The sequence below is a fragment of the Gnatocerus cornutus genome, chromosome 1, assembly GCF_029298725.1.
Source record: "Gnatocerus cornutus isolate USDA-ARS CGAHR chromosome 1, icGnaCorn1.1, whole genome shotgun sequence".
Lineage (NCBI taxonomy): Eukaryota > Metazoa > Arthropoda > Insecta > Coleoptera > Tenebrionidae > Gnatocerus > Gnatocerus cornutus.
Genome location: NC_142233.1, coordinates 31,861,522 through 31,888,343, shown reverse-complemented (window position 1 = coordinate 31,888,343; position 26,822 = coordinate 31,861,522). Strand labels below are relative to the sequence as shown.

General features: G+C 35.4%; 12 protein-coding genes across 12 annotated transcripts; 9 read left to right on the top strand and 3 right to left on the bottom strand.

Moving 5' to 3' along the window:
- Nucleotides 1-384: 384 nt before the first annotated feature.
- On the bottom strand, nt 385-1,520 carry LOC148181743 (uncharacterized). The gene is made up of 2 exons (XM_088050184.1): nt 1,101-1,520; nt 385-1,056 (listed from the first exon to the last, which is right to left on the bottom strand). The coding sequence occupies exons 1-2, from the start codon at nt 1,317-1,319 to the stop codon at nt 421-423; spliced, it is 855 nt and encodes a 284-aa protein (XP_087906310.1). The 5' UTR covers nt 1,320-1,520; the 3' UTR covers nt 385-420.
- On the top strand, nt 1,395-2,073 carry LOC148181742 (uncharacterized). The gene is made up of 3 exons (XM_088050196.1): nt 1,395-1,507; nt 1,555-1,756; nt 1,804-2,073. Exons 1-3 carry the CDS (start codon nt 1,404-1,406, stop codon nt 2,071-2,073), a joined length of 576 nt encoding a protein of 191 aa, XP_087906322.1. The 5' UTR covers nt 1,395-1,403.
- Nucleotides 2,074-2,174: 101 nt separating this feature from the next.
- LOC148181741 (uncharacterized) lies at nt 2,175-3,022 on the top strand. The gene is made up of 3 exons (XM_088050205.1): nt 2,175-2,327; nt 2,372-2,568; nt 2,619-3,022. The coding sequence occupies exons 1-3, from the start codon at nt 2,264-2,266 to the stop codon at nt 2,907-2,909; spliced, it is 552 nt and encodes a 183-aa protein (XP_087906331.1). The 5' UTR covers nt 2,175-2,263; the 3' UTR covers nt 2,910-3,022.
- Nucleotides 3,023-3,113: 91 nt separating this feature from the next.
- On the top strand, nt 3,114-4,706 carry LOC148181740 (uncharacterized). Its single transcript, XM_088050286.1, has 6 exons — nt 3,114-3,557; nt 3,605-3,801; nt 3,848-4,323; nt 4,364-4,412; nt 4,479-4,550; nt 4,602-4,706. Exons 1-6 carry the CDS (start codon nt 3,494-3,496, stop codon nt 4,704-4,706), a joined length of 963 nt encoding a protein of 320 aa, XP_087906412.1. The 5' UTR covers nt 3,114-3,493.
- LOC148181739 (pfs47 receptor-like) lies at nt 4,703-5,462 on the top strand. The gene is made up of 3 exons (XM_088050157.1): nt 4,703-4,845; nt 4,893-5,089; nt 5,137-5,462. The coding sequence occupies exons 1-3, from the start codon at nt 4,782-4,784 to the stop codon at nt 5,422-5,424; spliced, it is 549 nt and encodes a 182-aa protein (XP_087906283.1). The 5' UTR covers nt 4,703-4,781; the 3' UTR covers nt 5,425-5,462.
- LOC148181738 (uncharacterized) lies at nt 5,370-6,454 on the bottom strand. The gene is made up of 3 exons (XM_088050133.1): nt 6,197-6,454; nt 5,913-6,154; nt 5,370-5,868 (listed from the first exon to the last, which is right to left on the bottom strand). Exons 1-3 carry the CDS (start codon nt 6,434-6,436, stop codon nt 5,475-5,477), a joined length of 876 nt encoding a protein of 291 aa, XP_087906259.1. The 5' UTR covers nt 6,437-6,454; the 3' UTR covers nt 5,370-5,474.
- A 51-nt stretch (nt 6,455-6,505) lies between these two features.
- Nucleotides 6,506-7,496, bottom strand: LOC148181737 (uncharacterized). Its single transcript, XM_088050124.1, has 3 exons — nt 7,287-7,496; nt 6,995-7,242; nt 6,506-6,948 (listed from the first exon to the last, which is right to left on the bottom strand). The coding sequence occupies exons 1-3, from the start codon at nt 7,494-7,496 to the stop codon at nt 6,528-6,530; spliced, it is 879 nt and encodes a 292-aa protein (XP_087906250.1). The 3' UTR covers nt 6,506-6,527.
- LOC148181736 (uncharacterized) lies at nt 7,428-8,542 on the top strand. Its single transcript, XM_088050145.1, has 4 exons — nt 7,428-7,518; nt 7,572-7,768; nt 7,815-8,008; nt 8,054-8,542. The coding sequence occupies exons 2-4, from the start codon at nt 7,597-7,599 to the stop codon at nt 8,348-8,350; spliced, it is 663 nt and encodes a 220-aa protein (XP_087906271.1). The 5' UTR covers nt 7,428-7,518; nt 7,572-7,596; the 3' UTR covers nt 8,351-8,542.
- A 65-nt stretch (nt 8,543-8,607) lies between these two features.
- LOC148181735 (uncharacterized) lies at nt 8,608-9,290 on the top strand. The gene is made up of 3 exons (XM_088050172.1): nt 8,608-8,694; nt 8,739-8,935; nt 8,981-9,290. The coding sequence occupies exons 1-3, from the start codon at nt 8,634-8,636 to the stop codon at nt 9,269-9,271; spliced, it is 549 nt and encodes a 182-aa protein (XP_087906298.1). The 5' UTR covers nt 8,608-8,633; the 3' UTR covers nt 9,272-9,290.
- A 127-nt stretch (nt 9,291-9,417) lies between these two features.
- LOC148181734 (putative glucosylceramidase 4) lies at nt 9,418-11,580 on the top strand. Its single transcript, XM_088050110.1, has 8 exons — nt 9,418-9,612; nt 9,668-10,149; nt 10,197-10,478; nt 10,525-10,638; nt 10,686-10,830; nt 10,878-10,954; nt 10,998-11,275; nt 11,323-11,580. The coding sequence occupies exons 1-8, from the start codon at nt 9,582-9,584 to the stop codon at nt 11,417-11,419; spliced, it is 1,506 nt and encodes a 501-aa protein (XP_087906236.1). The 5' UTR covers nt 9,418-9,581; the 3' UTR covers nt 11,420-11,580.
- A 5,246-nt stretch (nt 11,581-16,826) lies between these two features.
- Nucleotides 16,827-18,912, top strand: LOC148181733 (lysosomal acid glucosylceramidase-like). Its single transcript, XM_088040949.1, has 7 exons — nt 16,827-16,908; nt 17,129-17,637; nt 17,683-17,973; nt 18,025-18,138; nt 18,187-18,405; nt 18,446-18,726; nt 18,772-18,912. The coding sequence occupies exons 1-7, from the start codon at nt 16,875-16,877 to the stop codon at nt 18,869-18,871; spliced, it is 1,548 nt and encodes a 515-aa protein (XP_087897075.1). The 5' UTR covers nt 16,827-16,874; the 3' UTR covers nt 18,872-18,912.
- Nucleotides 18,913-23,656: 4,744 nt separating this feature from the next.
- Nucleotides 23,657-25,588, top strand: LOC148181732 (lysosomal acid glucosylceramidase-like). Its single transcript, XM_088044548.1, has 7 exons — nt 23,657-23,732; nt 23,777-24,282; nt 24,327-24,617; nt 24,695-24,808; nt 24,858-25,076; nt 25,118-25,398; nt 25,443-25,588. Exons 1-7 carry the CDS (start codon nt 23,693-23,695, stop codon nt 25,543-25,545), a joined length of 1,554 nt encoding a protein of 517 aa, XP_087900674.1. The 5' UTR covers nt 23,657-23,692; the 3' UTR covers nt 25,546-25,588.
- Nucleotides 25,589-26,822: the final 1,234 nt, after the last annotated feature.

Sequence of the window (26,822 nt, the reverse complement as noted above, 5' to 3'; positions counted from 1 at the left end):
TTCTTCATTTAAAATTTTTGAAATTGTAAAAATGGCGGATGCGCCAGGCAAAAAAAGTCATTTTTTTTTATTAAAAGTAGGCTGGCACATTGCGAACGTGTCTCAACTTGACATAAAACCGTCAAATAATGGAGAGAAGCTCAGAGATATGCGTTCACAAAGTAACAGCCAACTAGAGAAATAATTCAATAAATGAATAACAACAAATTTTATTAATAAAATTATTTAATTTACGCAACAGTGATTGCACCAGGCAAAAAATTAAATTTTTTTTATTAAAAGTAGGCTGGCACATTGCGCACGTGTCTCAACTTGACATAAAACCGTCAAATAATGAAGAGAAGCTTTGACAAACCAATAGCCAACTTGATAAATAATTCAATAAAAGAATAACAAATTTTATTCTAAAAATTATTTAATTTATGCAACAGTGATGTAATTAGCAGCCCCAATAATCCGAAATCCCAAACTCTCGAACATTTTTATCGCTGCTTCGTTGTGAGGCATCACTGTACTTATAGCCCAGAATCCTTCTTCGCCAACTTCTTTCGCAAGAGCTTTGGTCACCAAGCTCGCGTAACCTTTCCTCTTGTGTTTACCATCCGTTTGTAGCATCGTCATGAGCCCAAAAACATGTCTTAAAAACCAGGCGACCATCGTGTTGGTGCTGTTCAAAAAGACTCCATAACCCCCATGAATTTCGATGAGGCTTCCAGTGTACTTATCGTGATTAGCAAAAGGATGAGGATACACTTTACTGATGGTTTCAGCATCAGATGGCTTGAGTTTCTTTATGGAGACTTCAGGAGAGCACTCTAGAGTAAATTTCTTGCCCGCATCTGGTGGTAAGGCCACCAGGACCGCTGGAATCTCTTCTACAATGCCAAGTCCTTTCTCTTCGATTATTTTATAGACTATATGTAAATGTTTTTCGTGAATACCATAGAAAATAGATCTTCCAGAGTTGAAGTTGATTCGCTTCGTCTCTGAGAGACCTCTGTAAAGTTTCTTGCAAGAGTCTTCTAAAGTAAAAGCATAGATGTCTTGGCTGTAGATCTACAACACTGTAAGCACTATCAGAAGGAATAGTTGAAACGTACCTCTGAGAGAATTATTACGGTTCCGTCTTGTTCCCAAGAGTCCTCAGGAGACCACAAATGAATCAAGTTCTTGAATTTGTCGGATTTTTTCCATTTCATCGCATTTTGGATAAAGGCGTACATGTATGGAGCCCATTGGGCGTTTTTTTGGTAAAAAGAAGCTAATTTGGGTAAGGAATCATTGGGAATGTCAACCAAAATGTCGGGATTGTGGGCCATTTTTACTATTACTAAACTATACAAAATGAAAATAAGGTTATCAGAATTAGATAATTGTGCTATTTTAAGCGTAATAAAATACAGATGATGTACCTAAGAGAACCTCAAGAGTATTTAAGTCGGAATGTTTCTCTTAGGCTGTTTCACGTTTTTTTTTTCTCTCCAAGGACTTTTATCTCTCCAAGAAGGTAAAATTTCTTCTCAGAACTGGAGTAACTTTACGATTTTTCGCTAGGCTATTACTGGCGAGAATACAATGGGACTATCCCAGTAGACGCAATTGTTGGTGCTCAAGACTTCAACAAAAAGAAAAGAACATTTATATAGGTCAAGCTTTAGTTCTAAATGAAGGACTCATAGCTGCTCAAATTAATCCAGGAATACAAGAAGTTGTAGTCCCAATGAACGGAATAAAGAAAATCTCAAACTACATTAAAGTAAGTACGTCAAAGCTTCTGCCTTCGTTGTCTCATGATGCCTGTAGATCCTGTGTGGAAATCAAAATGACCTCCACTGGATACCAGCTAATGCAAGTCAGTTATACATCCAGATGCGAGATAAGACGCCTGTTATTGGAGGAAACCAGAAAGCAGGTGTTTTGTTTGTAGGGCGTATCAGCAAAGACAAAGAGACAAAAATTGGAAAAATTACGTGCTTTGCTTTAGGAAATTCAGTACTTTTTTATGTAAATAATGACGAGATTGAATATGCAACCTCTTATGAAGTACTACTTTATAATAGCAGCAGAGTTTAGATGTTACAACCAATTCCGAGTAACCAACATTAGGAAATATTAATTACGTCTTAAAAATCAAGAAGATAATGTTATCACAATAAGATAACTGCACACTGTAAAATAAAAGCGATAACCAGGGAAAATTTAATCAAAGAGCTCATTAGTATTTAAATCACAAGTTATTTCTATTTCTTACAATCAGTTGAACATGTTTCTTTTAAGCTGCTTCATCTTTTTCTTTTCCATCCAAGGATTCTTATCCTCCCAAAGAGGTAAAGTTTTTTCTAACACAACAAGCTCTACTTTCTTTCATTAGACTACTACTGGCGAGAATACACTGGAATAATTCCCGATGATGCTATTGTTGGTGGTCAAGACATCAACGAAAAAGACATTTATATAGGTCAAGCTTTGGTTTATCATGCAGGGCTTATAGTCTCTCAGATTTATCCTGGAAAACGAGAAGTTGCAGCCCCCCATGGTGGGGTACATAAAGTTTCCAACTATATTAAAGTAAGTTTTTTGAATCTTCTGAATGCTTTGTCTCATATTATAGCTTGTAGATTTTGTGTGGATATCAAGATAACTTCTACTGGCTCCCAACTAATGCGAGTCATTTACACACTCAGTTGATTGGTAAGAAACCTGTTATTGGGGGGAATCAGAAAGAAGGTATTCTGTTTGTGGGCCGAATTAGCGAAAGTGGAGAAACAAAAATTGGAAAAGTTCCGTCTTTTTATACAGGACGTGCATCAATTTTTTATGTTGGTGACAACAAAGAAAAACAAGTGAATTCTTATGAGGTACTACTGTATAATGGCCCCAGTTTTGATGTTAGAATCAAGAACGAGTAACCAACATTAAGAAACATGTATTATATGTTAAAGGCATTTTATTAATTAGTGGAAATATTCCACTTTAAAAATAATGATTTACTGGTTGCCTAATAAACTAACGTTTTTTTATACTTTTCGAACATCGCAATGGCCCTTTCGTTATCAATCAAAATAGTACTCATCTTCCTCAACCTCTTTTGCCAAAGCTTACATATATGGAGCTCACTGGACGTTCTTTTGGTAAAAAGTAGGAAATTTGGGTAAGGAATCATTAGGACTATTAGCCCAAATGTCGAAATTGTAGGTCATTTACTATTACTTAACACTACAAAATGAAAATAAAGTTATTAGAATAAGAGAATTGTACTATATTTCAAGCGAAATAAAACACAGCTAATGATGTAACTTTATAAGATTGTGGGTCACTTTTGCTATCACTGACCACTGTACAAAAACATAAGTTTATCAGAAGAAGATAATTATTGTATTATTTTAAGAATAATAGATTGCTTATAAAGTACATAGGGAATCCCAATCAAAAAAGTCGCATCGGTAGTATTTAAATACCAACTTTTTGTTCCACGTCGTACAATCAGTTCAACATGTTCTTCCTGCGCTTCTTTACATTTTTCTTCACTATCCAAGGATTCTTATCTCTCCAAGAAGGTAATTTTTTTTCCATCGCAACGAGCACCTCTACGTTTTCTTAATAGACTATTTCTGGCGTGAATACACTGGAACTATTCCAATAGACGCGATTGTTGGAGGGAAAGACATCAACAAAGAGAACATTTACATAGGTCAAGCTTTGGTTCTAAATGAAGGGCTTATAGTCTCTCAGATTTATCCGGGAAAACGAACAGTTAATGCCCCCATATACGGAGTAAAACAAGTTTCCACTTATATTAAAGTAAGTCGATTGAATTTCTGATTACCCTGTTTTATATCGTCTGTAGATTTTGTGTGGAAATCAAAATAACTTCCACTGGATGTCAGCTACTGCTAGTCAATTACACCTCCAATTGATTAATCACACTCCTGTTATTGGGGGGAACGAAAAAGAAGGTCTACTGTTTGTGGGGCGAATAAGCGAAGATGGAGAGGTGAAAATTGGAAAAATTACGTCTTTTGCTTCAGAAAACGCACTATTTTACTATGTTAACAATGACAAAGAAAAACATGTGGCCTCTTTTGAGGTACTTCTGTACAATGGCACCAGTTTTGATGCTTATTGGTCCACTTTAAAAATAATGATTTACTGGTTGCCTAACGCACAAATGCATTTTTACTCCTCAGTTCTAAAAGTACCTTTCCCAATAACCCGAAAACTTCTCAAACATCGCAATAGCCGTTTCGTTATCAATCAACACAGTACCAAGCGATTATCTTCATCTCCAATCTCTTTTGCCAATGCTTTCGTTACCAAATCCGCGTAGCCTTTCCTCTGGTGTCTTCAATCTGTATAGTTTCAGGTTTCAGGTTTTTCTTAAGATGCTTCAAGTTTTTCTTCACAATCCAAGGGTTCTTATACCTTCAAGAAAATTTTTTTTTTCTCAGATTTTAAGTAACTTTACAATCTTTTGCTAGACTACTACTGGCGAGATTACAATAGAACTATCTATTCCAGTAGATGCGATTGTTGATGGTCGAGACATAACAGTACTTATTTTATTAAGTGTAATAAAATACAGCTAATGATGTAACTTATAGGATTGGGAGCCACATTTGCTATCACCAGCCACCGTAAAACAACATAAGTTTATCAGAATAAGATTATTATTGTTTTATTTTAAGAATAAATTGCTACTGATATAGACAGGAAATCCCAATCAAAGACGTGGGTAGTATATAATACCAACTTTTGATCCCACGTTTCACAATCAGTTCAACATGTTTTTCCTGCGCTTCTTCATATTTTTCTTCACTGTCCAAGGGTTCTTGTTTCTCCACGAAGGTAAAATTTCTTCCATCACAGCTAGCACCTCTACGTTTTCTTACTAGATTATTTCTGGCGTGAATACACTGGAACTATTCCAGTAGACGCAATCGTTGGCGGTCAAGACATCAACAAAGAGAACATTTACATAGGTCAAGCTTTGGTTCCTGATCAAGGGCTTATAGTCTCTCAGATTTATCCTGGAAAACGAACAGTTGCTGCCCCCACATACGGAGTAAAAACAGTTTCCGCTAATATTAAAGTAAGCTCATTAAATCTTCTGTTTTCCTTGTCTCATATCACCTGTAGATTTTGTGTGGAAATCAAAATGACTTCAACTGGATGTCAGCTAATGCTAGTCACTTACACATCCAAATGATTGATCACACTCCTGTTATTGGGGGGGCCCAAAATAATTATGGTTTTCTGTATGTGGGTCGTATCAGCCAAGATGGAGAGGTAAAAATTGGAAAAATTCAGTCCTATATTCCAGGAAATGCACAATTTTACTATGTTAAAAACGACAAAGAAGAAAGTGCAGCCTCGTATCAGGTACTACTATATAATGGCCCCAGTTTTGATGTCAGAATCAAGTAACCAACATAAAGAAACATTAAAATTATACTTAAAAGTAACTAACGCCTCCTTTACTCTACAGTTATAAAAGTACACTTCCCAATAACCCGAAACCCCAACTTCTCGAACATCGCAACAGCCCTTTCATTATCAATCAAAACAGTACCAAGCGACCAGTACCCATCTTCCCCAATCTCTTTTGCCAGTGCTTTCGTTACCAAACCCGCGTAGCCTTTTCTCTGGTGTCTTGAATCAGTGTGCAACATCGTCATGTTACCAAAAACATGCCTTATAATCCACGCCACCAATTCGTTGGTACCACTTAAGAAAATACCATAACCGCCATTCGCATCAATGAAGCTAGAAATGTGCTTATCGGAGTCCACGAACCGGTGGGGCCACATATCGTTGATTCTCGATCCATCTGATGGTTCGAGTTTCTTAACGAAAACCTCAGAAGGGCACCTGTAAAGATACGTAGTACTTCATTTTCGTACCAAATTCCGTACTCTAGAGTGAACTTCCTTGCTTCTTCCGGTGGTGCCGCGTATAAAAAGCACGGAATATCAGTCTTAACGTTGAGTTTCTTCTCCTCTATGACCTTTTTAACAGTAAAGATGTGTTTCTCGTGGATGGCGTAAAAGAAGTACCTTCCAGAGTCTCTTTTGATACGGTTGGTCTTCGACAAACCTTCATAAAGAGTCGTACAATCGTCATCCAAAGTGAAGACGTACACGTCCTGACTGTACATCTATATCAATTTATTGAAGAATAACAGTACTTTGTAACGAACCCTTGTGAAGATTACCACAGTACCATCGTCTTCCCAGGAGTTACCAACAGACAATAAAGTGACCGAATCTTTGTATTTATCAGACGTCTTCCATTTTATGGCAGTGCGGACAAAAGTGAACATGTAAGGGGCCCACGCAGCTCTTTTTTCGTATAAAAGAGCGAGATCTGGTAAGCGGTCGTGTGGAATTTCAACCAAGATGTCGGAGGCCATGGTAACACTAAGAACTTGCTGAATCATGCGACAACTTATCAGTAAACTGATCCTTGTGGTCAGATAAAAAAAAGTAAATAACTGATAATACGAGACTTTAAATAATAACTTTATTTGATCACTGATTTGTAGATGCATCCTTGTACTTTTCCAAAAGGGTAAAAGTACAGCCCCCAATATTGCTAAATCCGAGCTTCTCGAACATTGCCATCGACTTCTTGTTCTGCACTAGAACGGAACCAAGCGGGCAATGTCCTTCTTCCGCGATTTCCTTGGATAAAACCTTTGTTACCAAGCTAGCATACCCTTTTCTTTGAAAGCCTTCTTCAGTTTGAAGCATCGCCAAATGTCCGAAGGTTTGTTTTATAACCCACGCCACCATGGCGTTGGTACTTTTCAAATATATACCGTACCCACCATTCATTTCGATGAACGAAGCTAAATACTGTTCCGAGTTTGGAAATTTGTGGGGCCACACATCGTTGATTTGCTTAGCAGACGACGGTTCCAGCTTCTGGATGTAGACTTCAGGAGGACACCTAGAAGTACCAATTTAGTGGGGTGTTGTTTACAGTACCGACGTACTCTATGATAAAGTTTTTAGCTTTTTCTGGGGAAATAGAATAGATGCTGCATGGTACATTGAGTCTAATATTAATTTTCTTCTCTTGAAGAAACCTGTGGACAGTGGGAATGTGTTTTTTGTGAAGAAAATAGAAAACGATTTTAACTCCTTTTTCGGGGCGGATAAAATTCGCTTCGTTCAGACCTTTGTACAGATTGGTACACTCATCGTCTAGTGTAAAAACTACGATGTCACGGGAAGTCTGCAACTAATTATACAAAAGTTAGTGGCACTGATGTCCAAGAAACGTACTGTGATTGTAGCAATGATGGTACCATCATTCTTCCAACAGTTCTGTGGTGACAGGAAGCGCAGAGCTTGGTTGTACTTTGGTGATTTTTTCCATTTGATCGCGGTATGTATAAAACTGACCATGTAAGGTGCCCATGGTGCCCGTTCTTGGTACAGAAGCCGTAGGTTGGGTAAATCCTCGTCGGGAATTTCCACGAGGCTGTCACTCATGTCTCTATGAGTACTAATGCAGGTAACGAGCGCACAAATCACCTTGTAGAAGTGTTTCTAATTATCTAATTTTAGATAAATTACTCCCACTGTATTGGTTATGCAACCAAATATACAGGTTGCTTGGCATCCTTGGGAGGTTTTCCAAGGCGGTTTTTCCGCTCCAATTGATATAAGAGATGCAAGAGATTGTCTAAATGGTAGTCGTCTTGCAATGTTTCGCCTTTTTGGTCTTTTTCTTGTCATCCAAGGGTTACTCTCGCTCCAAGATGGTAAAACTCTTCATGGTACAACCCAGTACTACTTCTTCATTTCTAGATTACTACTGGCGAGAATACACAGGCAAAATCCCCGAAGACGCAGTAGTCGGTGGTCAAGACATCAACGGAGAAAACATCTACATCGGTCAAGGTTTCCTCGAAAACGGCCTCATTGTCGCTGCAATCCTCAGTGGAAAACGTGAAGTTTTAGCTCCCATGTTTGGAGTCAAGAAAATTTCGAATCACATTAAAGTGAGTCTTAGAATATTTCAACCGTCTTTAATTAGCTTTTTGCAGATTTTGTGTGGAGACCAGGAGAACTTCTTCTGGATGCCCTGCAACTCGAGCCACTTACACCTGCAGATGATTAACAAGAGACCGGTCATCGGAGGGCACGAAAAAGAAGGAGTTCTCTTCGTGGGACGCATCAACGAAGGAGGAGAGACGAAAATCGGGAAAATCGTGTCTTTTAGTGTGGGAAAGGCGGACTTGTTTTATGTCAGCAATGAAAAAGAGAAAAGCGCGGATTTGTACGAAGTACTACTCTACAATGGTACCAGCAACACCAATACTGACGTGGAAATTAAGTCTTAATCTTAAGTGGAAATAAAGTGTTAAAAATAGCGACCATGTTAGTACCACTCTTTAAGAAAACTCGTTGCGGTACCACCACTCGCAATCTCGAGACAAAGTAAACAATTTTTTTTCCAAGTTAGATGCAAATCATGTAAATTCTTTTTGTTGTTGTGGTGAACTGCTCAACTAATAAACACATATCTTAATTTATCTGCGTCCTTGAGTACCGAGGAATCTTTTGCCTCGTCGGTTTTTCCAGTTTTTAGCATGTCAGAGGTCATCCGGTTTTCAGTCTGGTACAATGTACCACCGAAGCTGGATTCTTCTTTTTACTCTTCAAGGGTTTCTCTGCCTCCAAGAAGGTAATCCATTTTTAATCTCCCGTGGTACTACCATTTCCTTTTAGATTACTACTGGCGGGAATTTACCGGTGCAGCCCCTGAAGATGCGATAATTGGAGGAAAGGACATCAACGGAAAGGACATCTTTATCGGTCAAGCTTATGTGGACCGACAAGGACTTATTGTGTCTGAAATCACCGCGGGGGAAAAGGAAGTACTAGTACCAGTGTACGGAATTAAGAAAATCTCCAATTATATTAAAGTAAGTCTCGGTACCACTCTTCATCGTTTTTTTAATAGTTTTTAGATTCTTTGCGGTGGTCAAGATAACTTTTATTGGACCCCAGCGAACGCCAGTCAATTGCATCTTCAGATGATTGACAAGCGCCCAGTGATAGGGGGGCACGAAAAAGGAGGCGTTCTTTTTATCGGACGCATTAACAAAGAGGGGGAAACTAAGATCGGGAAGATAATAGCATTCAAGACCGGAAGTGCGCGTTTTTATTACAACAGTAAAGGAAAGGAAAAAAGTGCGGACTCTTACGAGGTACTACTCTACAATGATAATAATTTTGATGTGAGAATCAAATCAAATTAATAAAAGACATGCTAATTTCTTCCTGTTTATAATTTTGGTTCAAAGTTCCAAGTCTCTAGGTCAAGTTTTATTAATACCAATCTTAACGTACTGATTTCTCCGAATTTAGTCACATAATCACACGTTTTGGAGGTAGTACCGTGGTACCGTGGTACCGTCTAATTTGTTGAAAAATAGTTCGTTTGTGAATCCAAATTCTAGCCCAATTATCATGATAAGTATGTATTAATGCCAATATAAAACTGACGTTTGCGGTACTACTTATGACAATCACAGTCCAATTTCATATCAGTACAGTGAAAGCTGCGTCATGTTGCTCACACTTCTCTTAATACTGATTGGTAAGTCTAAAAATAGCACAAAGTAGTACTACTAAACTAAACTCTTCAAATTCAGTCACTGCAAACGCAGAAGAATGCAAACAGCGCGACTACGGCAACGGCGGTCACGTCTGTGTCTGCACGTCAACATTCTGTGACACACTTCCAAAGCCTGAGCCTCCGGTACCACCTTCCTATCTCATTTACACGTCCAACAAAGCCGGATTGAGGTTCCGAAGTTCGTCGGGTACCTTCAGTAATAATAACGAGATATCCGACACGCAAATTAGCGTGAACTCTAATGAGAAGTACCAAGAAGTACTGGGTTGGGGTGGTGCTTTTACTGACGCCACGGGTATCAACATCAAGTCTCTAAACGAAGGCGCTCAAGAGAGGCTTTTGGAGTCCTACTTTTCAGATCATGGAATTGAGTATAGTTTGTGCAGAGTACCGATTGGTGGTACCGACTTTTCTATGCATGGGTACTCGTATGATGATGGGGAACAAGATCCAGAGCTGCGGAATTTTGCGTTGGCTGATGAAGATTTCAGATATAAAGTACAGTAGTACGTAGTCACGTGTTCGTGTTTTGTATCTTTTTTTAGATTCCGATTATAAAAAAAGCGCAGAATTTGTCTCCAAAGCTGAGATTCTTCGCCTCTGCTTGGACCGCCCCGAAATGGATGAAAACCAACAATGAGTACAGCGGTTGGTTGGGCTTTTTGCGCGAAAATATGCACCAATCATGGGCAGAGTACTTTCTAAAGTTCTTAGATAAGTACCAAGAACAAGGAATCACGTTTTGGGGGATAACTACAGGAAATGAACCCAGTTTAGCGATGGTACCGTCTAAAATAAATTCAATTGCGTGGACACCCAGTATAATGGTAAATACAAGGCAATGGTACGACTTTTGATAACTTATTTTGACAGGGAAACTGGATTCGGAACCACTTAGGCCCTACAATCCGAAACTCTACTCATTCGAAAATCAAAATCATGATGCTGGACGATCAAAGATTTTTTCTTCCATGGGTCCCAAACATTGTACGATTAACTGATGATAAAACAGTACTTTATAGTACCAGTTGTAGGTTTTGAAGAACAAAACCACCCGAAACTTCGTAGACGGAATTGCCGTCCATTGGTACTACGACAAAACCTTCCCCCCAAGTTTGCTCAAAGAAACCCATGAGAACTTCCCCGAAAAGTTTTTACTCGCAACGGAAGCGTGTCATGGTAAGTCCTTTTTCGTGGTACGACTTTCTAACCCACAACCACAACAGGAGACAAGCCACTTCAAAAACACGTTAGTTTGGGCTCGTGGGACCGCGGTGAAAGCTACGCTGACGATATCATCCAAGTAGGTACCACCACGGTACCACCATCACTAAATTTCTTTGTAGGACGTCCAGAATTGGGTTAGCGGATGGGTGGACTGGAACATGGTTCTCGACATGAACGGAGGACCGACGTATATAAAAAATTTTGTTGATTCGCCCATCATTGTCAATTCCACAGCGGGGGAGTTCTACAAACAGCCCATGTTTTATGCTTTGGGCCATTTTTCCAAGTTTGTACCTCCAGATTCTGTGAGAATTGGCTCTTCTAGTTCTTCGGAGCAGGTGTCAGTTGCTGCTTTCCGAAGAGCCGACAATGGAACCGCTGTTGTGATCTTGAATAAGTTAGTACTCAAGTAGTACCACGAACTGTATTAAATTTCAGTTTCAGAGGAAAGGAAACGAGAGCGAGTTTGGTGGATAACGTGAGAGGTAGTACTGTGGTGGAACTGAGCGAGAAGTCTATCACGTCCGTGCTTTATTGGTGATCCAGTGACAAATCATTTTAACTTGTCGATAGTGCTCACTTTTTAATAATTGTCCAGTGATGCCAAGACAGATGAGACTTAACAGTCTGCTTAGAAGTAGAATTTTGATTGTAAACTTATCTACATAGGTATGTAGATTAATTAAAGTTTTTATAAAAATACGTATTTTTTTTAATTTGTTAAAGTATACGGTACATTCAGTACTGATTAGATAAACAAAGTCTCTAGTCAAACGTCATGAAAACTCAAAGTGCGCATGTTACTAAAAATTATATAAACTGTAATTTTGATTTTTATCGTTTTAAGTCGTTAGAAAATAAATCTTTTTACAATTTTGAAAATTTTAACGCACTTTATTATTTTTTTATAAAAACCTGACGGTATTGCCAACAATACTGTTTTGCCGCAAATTGTCAATATTAATTCTATCACCTTAATTGTGGCTGTCAAAAATTGAATGATCAAAATTGACAGTTTAATTCAGAACAACCAAAAACATACAACATTAAATAAATTTTTATTTAAGGTGGCTATGAAAGAGGAAGACAAACATAAAAGACATGTCTGAAAAAAGTGTGGTTTTTGAAATAACCTCAATTCTTTGATGAAAATAACATTACGAAAGTGCAAATAAGAGAAAATGTATCGTGTGTAACTCCAGATTCAATAAGAAAACCAATTGAAAATAAATTAAATGGCAAACGTCCAAGTACAGTACGTTTCAGGGCTACCAACGATAGTACTAAATTTCAGGGGCGCGCCCTATCGCGACAGTCGATTTTGACACTTGAAATAATTTCGTTAGCATAAAGTAAACACTGTTGTTTTTAGAAAAACAAATTTGTAAATGTAAAAACATTATTCTTAACAACCTATTTATTGAAATTGAACCATTAAACTCTACATTTTACCATTATATTGTTTATAATTACAGAGTGTATAAAAATGTACAGTATGTCCCCGGATTGAGTTCAGAAGAGGGAAAAAAAAGTTTATTTTCCATTTTACAAAAAAATGACAAACGAATAACATTTTTTGCTTATTTTAAAACAGATAAATCTGCAATTAAAATTTCAAAATTATTAGTTTGTACTCTTAAAATTAATTTTTTCATTATTTTTTTTTATAAAATTTTGTAATCGTATTTAAATAATATGGATTCACAATTAAAGATTAAAGAAAAATTTACCCAATAATGTGTAAGTATTAAAAAATTGGAAAAAAAATAAGGGGATATCTAACAAACTGTAACGGTAAATTCTGCTTCTAAATTCTGCGTAAAGGAAAAATTATATGAAACATTTTAAACATCCAAACGTCAAATGTAGCATCTCCCTTCAACCCTCATTATTTGTAGACGGCGCTCTTTTAGTGAGTTACCCACGGTCAGTCTGCTTACTACGGTAATAAAACCATAAATATAAACTACTTCTTAAAACCCCAGCCCGAGTAGTTTAGATTATTATTACCATCATCTTGTGGTCAGGACAATAGCTAATAGTTTTGACTGCATTGATGGCCAAATTATTATTGCCCATGGCCAGTAAATCTTAAATACTTTGATAGTAGAGTCAGATACGTTACAAATTACACCCATGAAACTTATAATTACAATATCTCATTATTATTATTTAATGTTTATCTTCATAAATAAATTAAATTTTTCCCGAAAAGGTGGGATTTGTGTAATTGCAAAAATTGAAGAATTAATAGATGAACTGAGATCTTCGAATTTTGTCCAAGATTTTTGTAAATGTAACAAAAAATAGTGAACATAATTAGAAATAATTAAATTATAAATAATATGTAATTATATTCTGTTGTTTTAGTGATTGATCTATCCTTTAAAACCTTTAAATTACGAGAAATTTTTCAGTCTTTTCACCACCCCAAAGTCATAATTTTGACAACAAGACGTTATACTACTGTCTGGTTGTTCTCAAAATACGTATGTGTGAATTTTGAAAAGTCTACGCATGTGAAATGCTAAAAATTATTTCGCTTTCAGCCAAGTTTTCGTATTTAATTCATCAAAAAGTCATTAAATATTCACTTTACAAAAATTGTATACAGCATTTAACATAGTGCACGTTAAACAGATTCATATGCAAAAAACAGAAACCAATTTACTCAAGTAGTTTTCGAGTAATCGTGTTTGGAAAACTACATTGAATTTGCCTTATATTGAAATTTGTTCGAGATCTTAAAAAATAAAGATAAAGGCAAATATTTATCACCTAAACTATTCTAAAACAATTTAAAATCCTAATTCATCAGATATAAAGTTCAAAATTTTGAAATGATTGTCCTCAAAGCTACGTTCAGTTTGAATGAAAGAGAAAAATCTTGTTTCAGGCAAATTTAAGATTTTGTGTTTATGGAAAAGCTTCAGTTGTGAACTATCCCTTCGGCTACAAAATTGATTTATGGTACCCGCATTTCTACTTACCAGACAGACCTCTCTGGTATACTTTTCCAAGTTGAGACTCGTTTTTATGAGGGTACGTCTTTGTGTAAAAGTTAAATGGCTCTACAATGCAGACCATAAATTGTGGTTGCAACTCATCACTAGGGTTCGACCAGGACCGCACCGGACCCAACAGTGCTTTTGGTGCCAACTCTTCGATCAAATACGATCAAAACTTTTTTTGTCATGATTTAAATGCTGTTGATGTGTCCAATGATAATTTGACAAAAGTTTGCTAATTAGCGTAATGATGCTGTACATTGGATAAGGATAAAATTAGTTTTAAATTAGATTAAACTGTTTAATCATCGCTCTGGTAATGGTAGGATTGCTATCACAACACGCGTCAACATTTTTTGACAAAATTTGGTGTTTGGAAATATGTAAATTGTATTTTTGATAAAAAAAAAATTTGTCAACACCAAGATTTGATCCAACAATTTTCTGTATCTGAAACTGAACTATCACAAGAGTTAGTTTATCTCAATTTTTGAAGCCAAGCACAAGGGCAACATTTGGTGAAAAATTTGGAAAAAAAGATTTTGTACAAATTATAATTTAATGACGTCTGCCAGGTACAAAAGTTTGCTTGAACTCTATTCAAATAGTCTTAGAAAAACTTTCTCCTCTTGTCTTTAATTTAGAGATAATTCCATAATACCCTCAACCCGTTGGTAAATGCTAATAAGGGCAGGTTTTAAGGGATAATCAGGTAGTCTTGAGCAAACTTTTTATTTTCACGTAGAAGTTTATTTCTCGTTCGTACTCAGTGCAGTAAGGAGCTTTTTTTTGGTGTTCGGTTGCGTTCTGTTTGTTTGTTTGTTTTTCTGGTTGTGATTTTACTAAAACAGTCTTTTTCAAGACTCCTTGATAGATGAATATGCAAAAGAACAGGGCCACATCGTTCTTCGTCTTCCGCCATACTACTGTATTCTCAACCCAATCGAGTTGATTTGGAGCACATTAAAAAGATCAATTAGAAGAAAAAATACTTTCCCGACGCTAAGCTCAAAAGTTGTAGATTTAATCCGCCAAGAAGCTGCAGATATAACGTCGGAAACTTGGAAAAATTGTATCAGGCATGTTGTCGATGTAGAGAATACTTTTGTGTCGCCAAATTTTAGACCTTTTGTAATTAATTTAGAACAAGATAGCGATGACTCTGTAAGTGATGATGATTCTGATTAATTGTTTCAATTGTTTGTTTTTTTTTTGTTAAAATTAAACAAATTATACTAATCAGGGATTTATTTTATTTACTAAATTTTAAAATGAAAGGAGAAAAGCAAAAAAAAATTGCGGCCCGATCCTGGCTTGAGACCTCTCGGACTACCTAAGAACTAATTTATGACAGGGTTCTTTACAACGTCGAAACCACTGCTAATGTTTGCGGTAATCGTTATTGCAGGGCCATAATAACGAGTCTCAACTTGGAAAAGTATACAGAGAAAAGAGATGTCACTGCTAGACAAGGATAACATGCTTCGAATATGAAATTTTCCAAACACGATTTCTCAAAAACTATTAACTTTAAAAAAAATCGGTTTGGTCGACATTATGTAAAATTAGTCTACGCATGTGGAGTGCTAAAAATTATTTCGCTTTTAGCCAAGTTTTCATATTTAATTAATCAAAAAGTCATTAAAGAATCATTTTACAAAAATTATATATAGCATTCAACATAGTGCACGTTGAACAGATTCATATGCAAAAAACAGAAAGCAATTTACTCAAATAGTTTTCGAGTAATCGTGTTTGGAAAAATACATTGAATTTGCCCTATACTGAAATTTGTTCGATATCCCCTTAACAATAATTGAGAAAATTCGAAACAGTCTTAAAGAATCACGAGTTAGAATTGAACTATGTGCTAAAAAAGGTAATGGGTCAATCAAATAGTGGAAATTGGTTTGAGTTAAGGAACAAACTTCATTCCTTTGACATTTTTTGCAAAATTAAAAATAAAAAAGTTCTTCGTTATTTTTTGATTTTTTAGATTCTAAGAACATAGCTTCATAATATTAAAGTTTCAATTGAAGATTTATTTATTTTAAATTAAGCAAAAAATATTATTCCTTTGTCATTTTTTTGTAAAATGAAAAATAACGTTTTTTTTCCTCTTGTGAACTCGATCCGGGGACATACTGTATAATGGATATTCCTAGGTGTGATAAAACTGATAAAGATGACGCGTGTGCACAAAAACATTCCAAATATAGAATGTTTAGACATAAACATAAAATTCCTTCCACAAATCGACACTTATTTTGTAATGCATTTGACATAAAACTAAATTCTAATATAAAATATTTATTTATAATAAAAATCAATAACAAGTTATGGCCATGGTCATGCAATAAAAAAACAAGTTTTGAAACATGTCAATAAAACATGTTTACATCATTTTTTCTTGGAATGACATAAAAATTTATACCATTAAGAAGTTATATGGTTTAAACCACATTTTACCTGTAGAGACTTTTTTGTAGGCGGCAAATTTTAAACGGGGCTCTGTGATTCTAGTAACACAATGATGAATGTTTTAAACACCTGCAATTCCTGCGGAATGTCAAACAATAACTGTCACATTTGTCAAATTGTCAGCAAATTGTAGAAACATCAGCAATAAATTTGTTTTATTATGTTATTTTTTATTGTTATTAGTTCGTATTTCATTATAACTTTACATTTTTCATTAAAATAAAAAAAAATTGACAGTTGGTTGTGGAGCCATTTATTAATCAAAACTGGCATGTATCTATTACAGGTATCTAACTTATCCTTTTCAAATCCTGTTGATTTATTATTTATTTCACCTGCTTCTATGTACCTATTGAAAAGCTTTTTTACTATATTGACCAACCACATACACATAAAAATAATTGCTGCACTTAACATTATACCAAGGTTACTTAGTTACTTATCGAACCCAACATAAATACCCAGGACACCAGAAACTACTATGATAACTCTACTTAGTCCAGTACCATGAAGTGTGTTTTAATAATCATCGCTGTATTTGGTAAATATATCTAAATAAGAATTTTAACCAAAGAAATTTATTGGATCAATTCTTGGTGTTGACAAAAATTATCAAAATTACAATTTATTCCCAAACACCAAATTTCGATGTGATGGTAGCATTGCTATCAAACCGCGCGTCAGCATTTTTTTGACGAAATTTGGTGTTTGGGAATAAATTGTAATTTTGATAATAATTTTAACAACTAACAAAACGACAGGTTTAGTTGCTCTCAACGACCCCCAGCACAAACCCTGCAATCTTCGAGATTTAGGCAATGACAAGAAAATCTGCGTTTGCGACTCTAAATATTGTGACACTATACCAAAACCCAAAAAAGTGGAAAAGCCCCAGTACCTTTTGTACACTTCAAATATAGAAGGATTGCGGTTTCATAAAACTACAGGACGGTTTAAAAAAGAAGATAACGCTACAAAAACACGAAATTTGATTAAAATTAATCGTACTACTACTTTCCAAACTATTTTCGGATGGGGTGGAGCTTTTACGGATTCTACGGGGTTTAATATTAAGTCTTTGGGAAGCGAAGCAGCTCAGAAATTGTTGATGGAGTCGTACTTTTCTGAAAATGGATTAGAATATAATTTTGGTCGGATACCAATAGCTGGTACTGATTTTTCAACAAAGTACTACACTTACGATGACAGTGTAGAATCTGATCACGAGCTGAAGAATTTTGCTTTAGCACAGGAAGACTTTGATTACAAAGTGAGTGAGTCAGAGTTGTACTTTTGTTGTAAGATCTTTTTATAGATACCCTTCATCAAAATGGCCATGAAAATGAAAGGCAATAGTAAAATTAAGTTTTTTGGTTCGCCATGGGGCGCTCCAAAATGGATGAAAACTAATAATGCGTACTCTGGTTACGGTTTTCTCAAGAAGGATTCGTACCAAACCTGGGCTAACTATTTTGTCAGGTTCTTAGAAGAGTATGAAAAGAACGGAATTGATATTTGGGCAGTTACCACCCAGAATGAACCATCTTTGGCAATTTTGGGCTTCGGTAACAATTTATCGTCAGTTGGGTGGACTTCTGTGGATTTGGTTTGTAATCACTACATTGGTACCACCTTGGTGCTAACTTTTTATTGACAGGGCAATTGGATTGGTGAAAATCTCGGTCCCACTTTACAAAAATCTAATTTTTCGCACACCAAGATCATAATTCTTGATGACCAAAAGTTTTATATACCATGGTACACCAATTCTGTACGTATTTTCTAATTTTTCGTACTGTGGACTACAGTTAAACTTTAGATTCTCGAAAGTCTAAATGCTACAAAGTACGTCTCTGGTATCGCCATCCATTGGTACTTTGGGGCCACAACTCCTTGCAGCGCAATGACAAAAACCCATGAAAACAACCCAAATGTGTTTTTACTTTCCACAGAAGCCTGCAGTGGAGTCGACCAAAATGATAGCGTCCTTCTGGGTTCTTGGGAACGCGGTGAAGACTACTCTACCGACATCATCGAGGTAAGTTACCACAGAATCAGATTTTTCTTAACTGTATTAGGACATGAATTGTTGGGTCGTGGGATGGGTGGATTGGAACATGGTTTTAAATCTTGAAGGCGGTCCTACTTTTATCGACAATACGGTAGATTCACCCATCATTGTTAACAAGACATCGGGGGAATTTTACAAGCAACCCATGTACTACCATTTGGGTCACCACGCTAAGTTTGTACCAGAAGGATCCGTACGAATTGACGTTAAAGGAAAAGTCAAAACAGACTTAAAAATTGTAGCTTACAAAAGACCAGATCATGGGATAGCGGTAGTGATTTTGAATAAGTGAGTTGGTAACAGTGTGGATAATAGTTGGTAACTTGATTTTAGGTGTAATGATACTCTAGTGGTAAAGATAACGGACACGGAAGAAGGAACTGCAGTTTTGAATGTCTCGAAGAGATCTGTTAATACTTTGTTATATTGGTGAATTGGCAATTGTGTCAATAAAAGTTGTAACACTGTTTGAAATTTCGGTTGATCAACCTTTCGTTGTCTTTTGTTTTATTTGTTCCCAATTGCTACAGTTAGGCACAATTTTATTAAGTTAGTAGCTGCTTGTTAGTGACTTTTGACTGTGCAGTTGCCTGTACATACTTTTACTTTTACAAATACGTTAAATTGACAATTTGATTACACTTAACGCCCATTCAGGCTGTGTTGAGTCTTTTCACTATTAATTTTTTGATTTGTAATAAAACGGACTAAAATAGTATAAAATAGTATAAAGTAATAGTATACCCAGAAGGTATAAGGCTATATTGCAGTAATAAAAATTTTGACCGTCAATTATCATCTCTTTTGTACCCTTGTCGGCAAGCGCGTGTCCCAACAATAAATCATGGTTTGCCTGAACTAACCAAAACCGGCTTAAAATATTTTACTAATCATAAAATTAGGATTTACCTGCGGTGCTAAATTTACCATTTATTACATTCTTTAAGAAAAACAATAGAAATGTGGGTAATCTGCGATTAATATTAATCTCTTTGTCCAAGTTTGATGTAATTCATGCACATGTTTCCATAATTTTTAAATATTATTAAGCCGGGACTGGTCGAAGTGACCAAAGTATACTTTTCCAAGTTGAGACTCGTTATTATGGCCCTGCAATAACGATTACCGCAAACATTAGCAGTGGTTTCGAGGTTGTAAAGAACCCTGTCATAAATTAGTTCTTAGGCAGTCCGAGAGGTCTCAAACCAGGACCGGGCCGCAATTTTTTTTTCTTTTCTCCTTTCATTTTAAAATTTAGTAAATAAAATAAATCCCTGATTGGTATAATTTGTATATGAAAAAAAAAACAAAACAAACAATTAATCGGAATCATAATAATGATTTCTTTAGCATCTGATGAAAGATTCAAATCATCTTCACTCCCCTCATCTGCCAACGCAGGTGGATTATCAATGGCTTCGTCTTGGTTCAGTTCCGTATTTTCCCAAGGGCGGAACATTTTCAAAATTAATAGAAACTTTGAAATCTGTTAAAACAAAATGATTGAGAAACGAATATATATTTGAACATAATTACTTACTCAACCAAACTTGAAAAGGTGTTAAAGGAGTCTTGAAAAAGACTGTTTTAGTAAAATCACAACCAGAAAAACAAACAAACAGAACGCAACCGAACACCTTACTGCTTAAGACTACCTGATTAACCCTTAAAACCTGCCCTTATTAGGATTTACCAACGGGTTGAGGGTATTATGGAATTATCTCTAAATTTTCCAACAAGACGAGAGAAGACAGTTTTTCTAAAACTAGTTGAATAGAGTTTAAGCAAACTTTTGTACCTGGCAGACGTCATTCAATTATCATCTGTACAAGATCTTTTTTTCCAAATTTTTCACCAAATGTTGCTCTTGTGCTTGGCTACAGAAATTGAGATAAACTAACTCTTGTAATAGTACAGCTTCAGATACAGAAAATTGTTGGATCAAACCTTGGTGTTGACAAAAATTGTTTTATCAAAAATACAATTTACATATTTCCAAACACCAAATTTCGCAAAAAATGTTGACGCCTGTTTTGATAGCAATCCTACCAATATCAGAGCGATGATTAAACAGTTTAATCTAATTTAAAACTAATTTTATCCTTATCCAATGTACAGCATCATTACGCTAATTAGCAAACTTTTGTCAAATTATCATTGGACACATCAACAGCATTTAAATCATGACAAAAAAAGTTTTGATCGAATTGGCTTATGATAGGTATGTATGGTTTACTATTACGAACAGAGTTGGCACCAAAAGCACTGTTGTGTCCGGTGCGGTCCTGGTCGAACCCTAGTGATGAGTTGCAACCACAATTTATGGTCTGCATTGTAGAGTCATTTAACTTTTACACAAAGACGAACCCTCATAAAAACGAGTCTCAACTTGGAAAAGTATAAGCACTGCGGTACAACCAGATGGTTTACAACTCTGGGATGTTTTCTATTGTAGACAAGTTAACTTTTACACAATGGGATAATTTTACTGCTGCTATATAGCCTTATACCTTCTGGGTTACTTTATTATGAAACGCGTTTTATAATGAACATTTTGCCGCACGCACGTTTTTAAGACACGACGAGCGCAGTGAGGAGTGTCATAAAATAGTAAGTGCGGCAAAATGCATTATGAACAAGTATCATACGCTATTTTTTCTATTTCGCCTTATTTTAAAAGCAAAAACTTGATTTCGAAATCTAGAGAATTTTAGGGTAGTTGGCATTTGCAAAATGTTCGGGAAAAAAATTCGAAGTAGCCAAATCCAATGTCAGTTTGACAGGTGTGACGTTTTGAGGTTACCGGAGCGCAAGGGAGCCAAGAGAGCGAAGGTGTTGATTATGATCATCCAAAGAGTTTTTCTCCAAGTAAGCCAAGTACAACAAGAAATAATAGTGTATTGATCGATTTATCATGGTTTATCAAAACTAAAATCTAAATTGTCAACGTTGACGGCAGGTTGACGGTTTGTATGCTGCAAACCTAAGAAAAATATAAGTTCCTGGAAATATTGACACGGGATTGGTCTATTACGATACCAAAATACGCTCAAACGCGTATCGAAATATCTTCATTATGAACGCGAAATAGAAAAAAATAGTTATTTAATAGAACAATAATTTGAGGTTTGTTTTATCACCAGACAATTTTCCTAGACAGTGTTTCGGTTGTAAAATACAATAGAAAAACATTGCTGTGTTGATATTTTTTAAATAAAAATGGACTTTACAGAACTGTCAGAAAATTATTGGCAGGATTTTGTTTTTAACTTTGGATTAACTCTGCCTACATAAACAAAAGACGATTGAAATTTGAAGAATCAAGGAAAGTCCGGAAAGTGGCGCACCACCTTGAAAGGGGTGATTCCCCAGAGTATCAAAAAAATGTTAAAAAAAAATTCGGACACTCGGTTTTCGCAGGAGGACCAAAAGAAAATTAGGATAATGGCAACATTGCTTAACTGTTCCCCCAATAATTTAAATTTCTAGTATTTAAAGCCATAGTAACGTTGCTCTTGTATTGTTGGCGTTAGTCAGGTCAGTTCATAAACGAGTAATGTAACTATGGTTTCAAGTGAACGATGCCACTGATCGACATTGTCGATTCAAAAATTTTGTAAACAATTTTCAGGCATTTCACAGAAGATTTTTCTGATTTTTTTTGCACTATGCCTTTGCGCAAAATGTCCTTTTGGTAACAAATTCATTTAAACCTAAAATAATTGCACAGAAATCGTTAACTTTAGCATTAAACTTTTCCTCTTCAGTCCATCATATCTCATAAAATGGAAGACATGATTTTTTTTTAACATTTTTCCGGTGATCAATGGCATTATCCGATGATACAGTATCACGGTGGTGCGCGACTTTCCGAACACCTGTATGTAGGTAGACATTTTTAGCCCGACTTTTGACAAATATTAACAGAAAATGTTGCAAGTGAATCAGACTTTCTACTATAATTTTATTGACTGAAAAAGCAGGTGGAGTTAAACCAAAGTTGTAAAAGTCCGACAACTGTTATCCAATCATTAAATGTCATAATTAAATAATAAATAAATAAAGAACTGCGTTATTATAGTTTTTTTTTATTTTTTCCCAAAAATAATAGATGTAACATGACATTCATAAATTATAGAAAATTTACACAAGAGAGTATAAATAGAGTTCGACCATGATATTATACAGTCCGATAATGTGTTATTTTTCTAGTTGTTTTGTAAAAATATGTTTGATGCCTCACATTTTATAGCATCTGTCAATTATTTGACGTTTAAACGTAAAGTTCAGACATACGTTTACAAACTACGAACAAATTATAAAAATACAAAGTGATTTTTAATTATTAATTAAAGGCGGCGTTGAAATTTTTGGGTGTCATTTTTACCTTTTACATAAATTGGAAATGATGCATTTTTCGCAAAGATAAAAGTTATCGAAGTTGGATCTTTCTCGCGAAAACGGCTAAAGCTTCTTCTGACAGTCGCCAATCCGTAAAATCAAGAATGAAAATAAATTTTCTAGATGACAGGTTTCTGACAGTTCTGGCAGTTCTGATGTAGCAACATTTCGTTTCTAAACAAATATTATTTTACAAAATGTGGTTTTAATTCATGCTGTTCACCTGTTCTAAGTGTTTATTTATGGTACAAAAAGCAAATAGCAATCGTTTGGTGTTTTCTGTTAACAACACACAAATAACTAAATTATGCCCTTTGACGCCAGTTAATTCTACGCTCATGTTTACAATCAGTGTGAGAATCTACTAAAGCCGCGTTTGATTAATATTTAAAAAAATCACTCAATAATTTATTTCGATCATTCTGTATTAAGTCGGTGTCAAATTTATTTGGATTTTTTCCCAGTGCATCCACCAAAATCAAAAATATTATTTTGCCAAGATTGGTAATCTGATCATGTAAAAGCATTGATGGATTTATAAATAAATTGAATCGTTGACAATATAAATGATTAAATTTGATTGATTGTTTAATCTTTAAAAATATGTACGCAAAGGGTGATTCACACTCCATAAGAACAGAATGAGTTTGACGTCCGAAATTTTGTGGACACGACTGTAGTAAAAAAAACACTATTAAAACTTAAAAAATAGTTTGGATTTTAGCGATATAATAATTCATATAACCTTTAGATTATGGAGTAAGGTCAACATTTATACGTACTTTTAACGTTATCTGACTGTACAGTGCCATATTATTTCAACGAATTCATAAAAGTCCCATTCGATACTACTATGTACACTCTACCACTTCATTTAATCTTCGCTCTATTAGGTAACAAAATTTTCAAAAAAACCAAACAAACTACAATTTTTTAGCTCTTGTTGCATCACAAGACCAATTCAAACCATGCAATCTTCGCGATTTGGGTGACAATAACAAAGTTTGCGTTTGCAATGCTGAGTACTGTGACAACATTCCAAAACCTAAAAAAGTGAATAAATCTAAGTATATTTTATACAGTTCAAATCGAAATGGTTTACGTTTTGATAAAACTGTGGGGCGTTTCAAAAAATCTGATGAATCTAAAAAAATTCGAAATGTGGTTAATATCAATCGAACTAGTACTTTCCAAACTATTCTTGGTTGGGGTGGAGCTTTTACGGACTCCACAGGACTTAATATTAAATCTTTGGGCAACGAATCGGCTCAGAAGCTGTTGATGGAGTCGTACTTTTCTGAAGATGGACTAGAATATAATTTTTGTCGGGTACCTATTGGTGGTACTGATTTTTCTTCAGGGTATTACACCTATGATGATAGTGACGAACCTGATCATGAGCTCAAGAATTTTGCTCTAGCAGACGAGGATTTTGATTACAAAGTAAGTTAGACAGAGTAGTACTTTTGGTATAATTCTGCTTTTAGATACCTTTCATAAAAATGGCAATGAAAATGAAAGGCGACAGCAAAATGAAGCTTTTTGGTTCGACCTGGGGGGCTCCAAAGTGGATGAAAACCAATCATGACTACTCTGGTTACGGTTTTCTTAAGAAAGACTCGTACCAGACTTGGGCTAACTATTTTGTCAGATTTTTGGAAGAATACAAGAAGAATGGAATTGATATTTGGGGTGTTACTACTCAGAACGAACCATCATTAGCAGTTTTTGGCATGGGTAAAAAAATATCTACAGTTGGATGGACTTCTGTAGATTTGGTGAGTACTACTTTGATACTACTAAATTTAATAAATAGTAGCACTAAGCAAAAATTCATACTTTCTGTCATTGACAGGGCGAGTGGGTTGGTCAAAATCTCGGTCCTACTTTAAAAAATTCAAATTTTTCGGACACCAAAATTATAATTCTGGATGACCAAAAGATTCTTATACCATGGTACACGAATTCTGTCGGTACTTCCTAAATATTTTTTTAATAAACTATAAGTATAACTTTAGGTGCTCCAAGGTCCGGATGTAAAGCAGTACGTATCTGGTATCGCCATCCATTGGTACCTTGGGCTTGTCACTCCCTGCAGTGCGATGACGCAAACCCATAACAACTATCCCGACTTTTTCATAGTCTCCACTGAAGCTTGCAGTGGGTTCCAAAACAGCAATGGGGTTCTTCTGGGTTCATGGGAACGTGGCGAAAACTACTCCACGGATATCATCGAAGTAAGTTACCACAGAATCAAAATTGTTGTTAATGGTGCTAGGATATGAACTGCTGGGTCGCTGGATGGGTGGACTGGAACATGGTACTGGATCTTGACGGTGGTCCCACTTTTATAAATAACAGGGTTGATTCACCCATCATTGTTAATAAAACGTCGGGAGAATTCTATAAGCAACCCATGTACTACCATTTGGGTCACCACGCCAAGTTCGTACCTGAAGGTTCAGTAAGAGTGGAGACTAAAGGTACAGTTAAGAAGAATGTTAAAGTTGTTGCTTATCAACGGCCTGACAATGGAATTGTCGTGGTGATTCTAAATAAGTGAGTTGGTACTAGTAGTGGGTTGTTGCTAATTATGATTTTAGGTGCGATGACGATATCGTAGTCAAAGTAACAGAAGAAGGAACAGGTACGGCTTTATTGAGAATCAGCAAAAGATCTATTAACACACTTTTGTATTGGTTATAATCAAAATTATTACAGTGTTACCAACGTAAAATCAAAGTTTTAAAGGCACAATAAATAAGTAAAAACTTTATCAAAAGTCTATTATTTACTCAAACTGAAGTATTTTTTAATTGCTGAATTTCAATATAGCTATTTGAAAGTGGATACTATAGAACTGATAAAATCAACACGTGTGTAAAAAACATTAAATAATATGCAAAAAATGTAAACAAAATTGAAATATTAAACAAGATTCTGTTCAAAAGATAAAGATAAAATTGAAAAGGTATAAATTATAACAACTCTTCTGGCGTAAAATGAGCCCAAATAAGTTGAGTTTGCTTCACAAATAAACTAGACATTGACCAAAAACTGTTTCATACTTTTGAGTTATGCATCAATCAAAAGAGTGAGAGACTTTTGTGACGTTTGAGAAAAAAAACATTTTTCTCCAAACGTCACGTGTGAAACATTTTTCTCCAAACGTCATAAAAAGTCACTATTTTTTAGTTGTTTTTAGATAGTAAAGTAGGCAATTTTGTTATAAGTAATGAAAAGCGTGTGCCGATTTGGAGGCTAATGACCTTCGAAAATAATAAAGGTAAATTAATTAAGAAAAGATACCACAAAAATTTGCTAAAACACATTTTAATTTATATTAATCTGCAATCGTTTGATTTGAATGGGGTGCTACCAACCTATTTCCCAGCTGATGAAATTCCCCTAAATGAGAGAATGACGTTTCAAATTCAAACCAAAAGTCAAAATAAATAACTATTAATAATTGTCAGCGCACAAAATTTTGTGTTTGACACGGCTAGAAAATTTTTTGGAAATGCTCGGAAATTGAAATCCGAGCCCGGAGGCTTTCCTTGCATTTCCAAGAGACCATTTTCTAGCCTAGTGAAACAAATAACTATTGTGTGACGGGTACTATTTGAAACTTACATTTTGCACTTGCACTTGCACTTGCACGCTCTTAACTTTGAAACTCTTTGAAACCAATATTTTTCACAGTAAATGTCATCAATGACATATACATGCATAGCCATCCATGTTTATAATTCAATTTGCGTTCACTCATTGTCGGTTGTGGAACTGAATCTAGCGTTTGAAGAAAAAGTAATATCCATTCACAAAACATAAAAGTTACTATGGTTGGCGATAAAAAATAACCCTAAACGGAACAGTTGGTGAAATTGGTAACCAAATGGATATTACAATTATAATGCCAAAATTTCAAAATGAAATCTTTAATTTTAACTCACTCTGCAAGAAAGCGAAAGAAATAGATAATT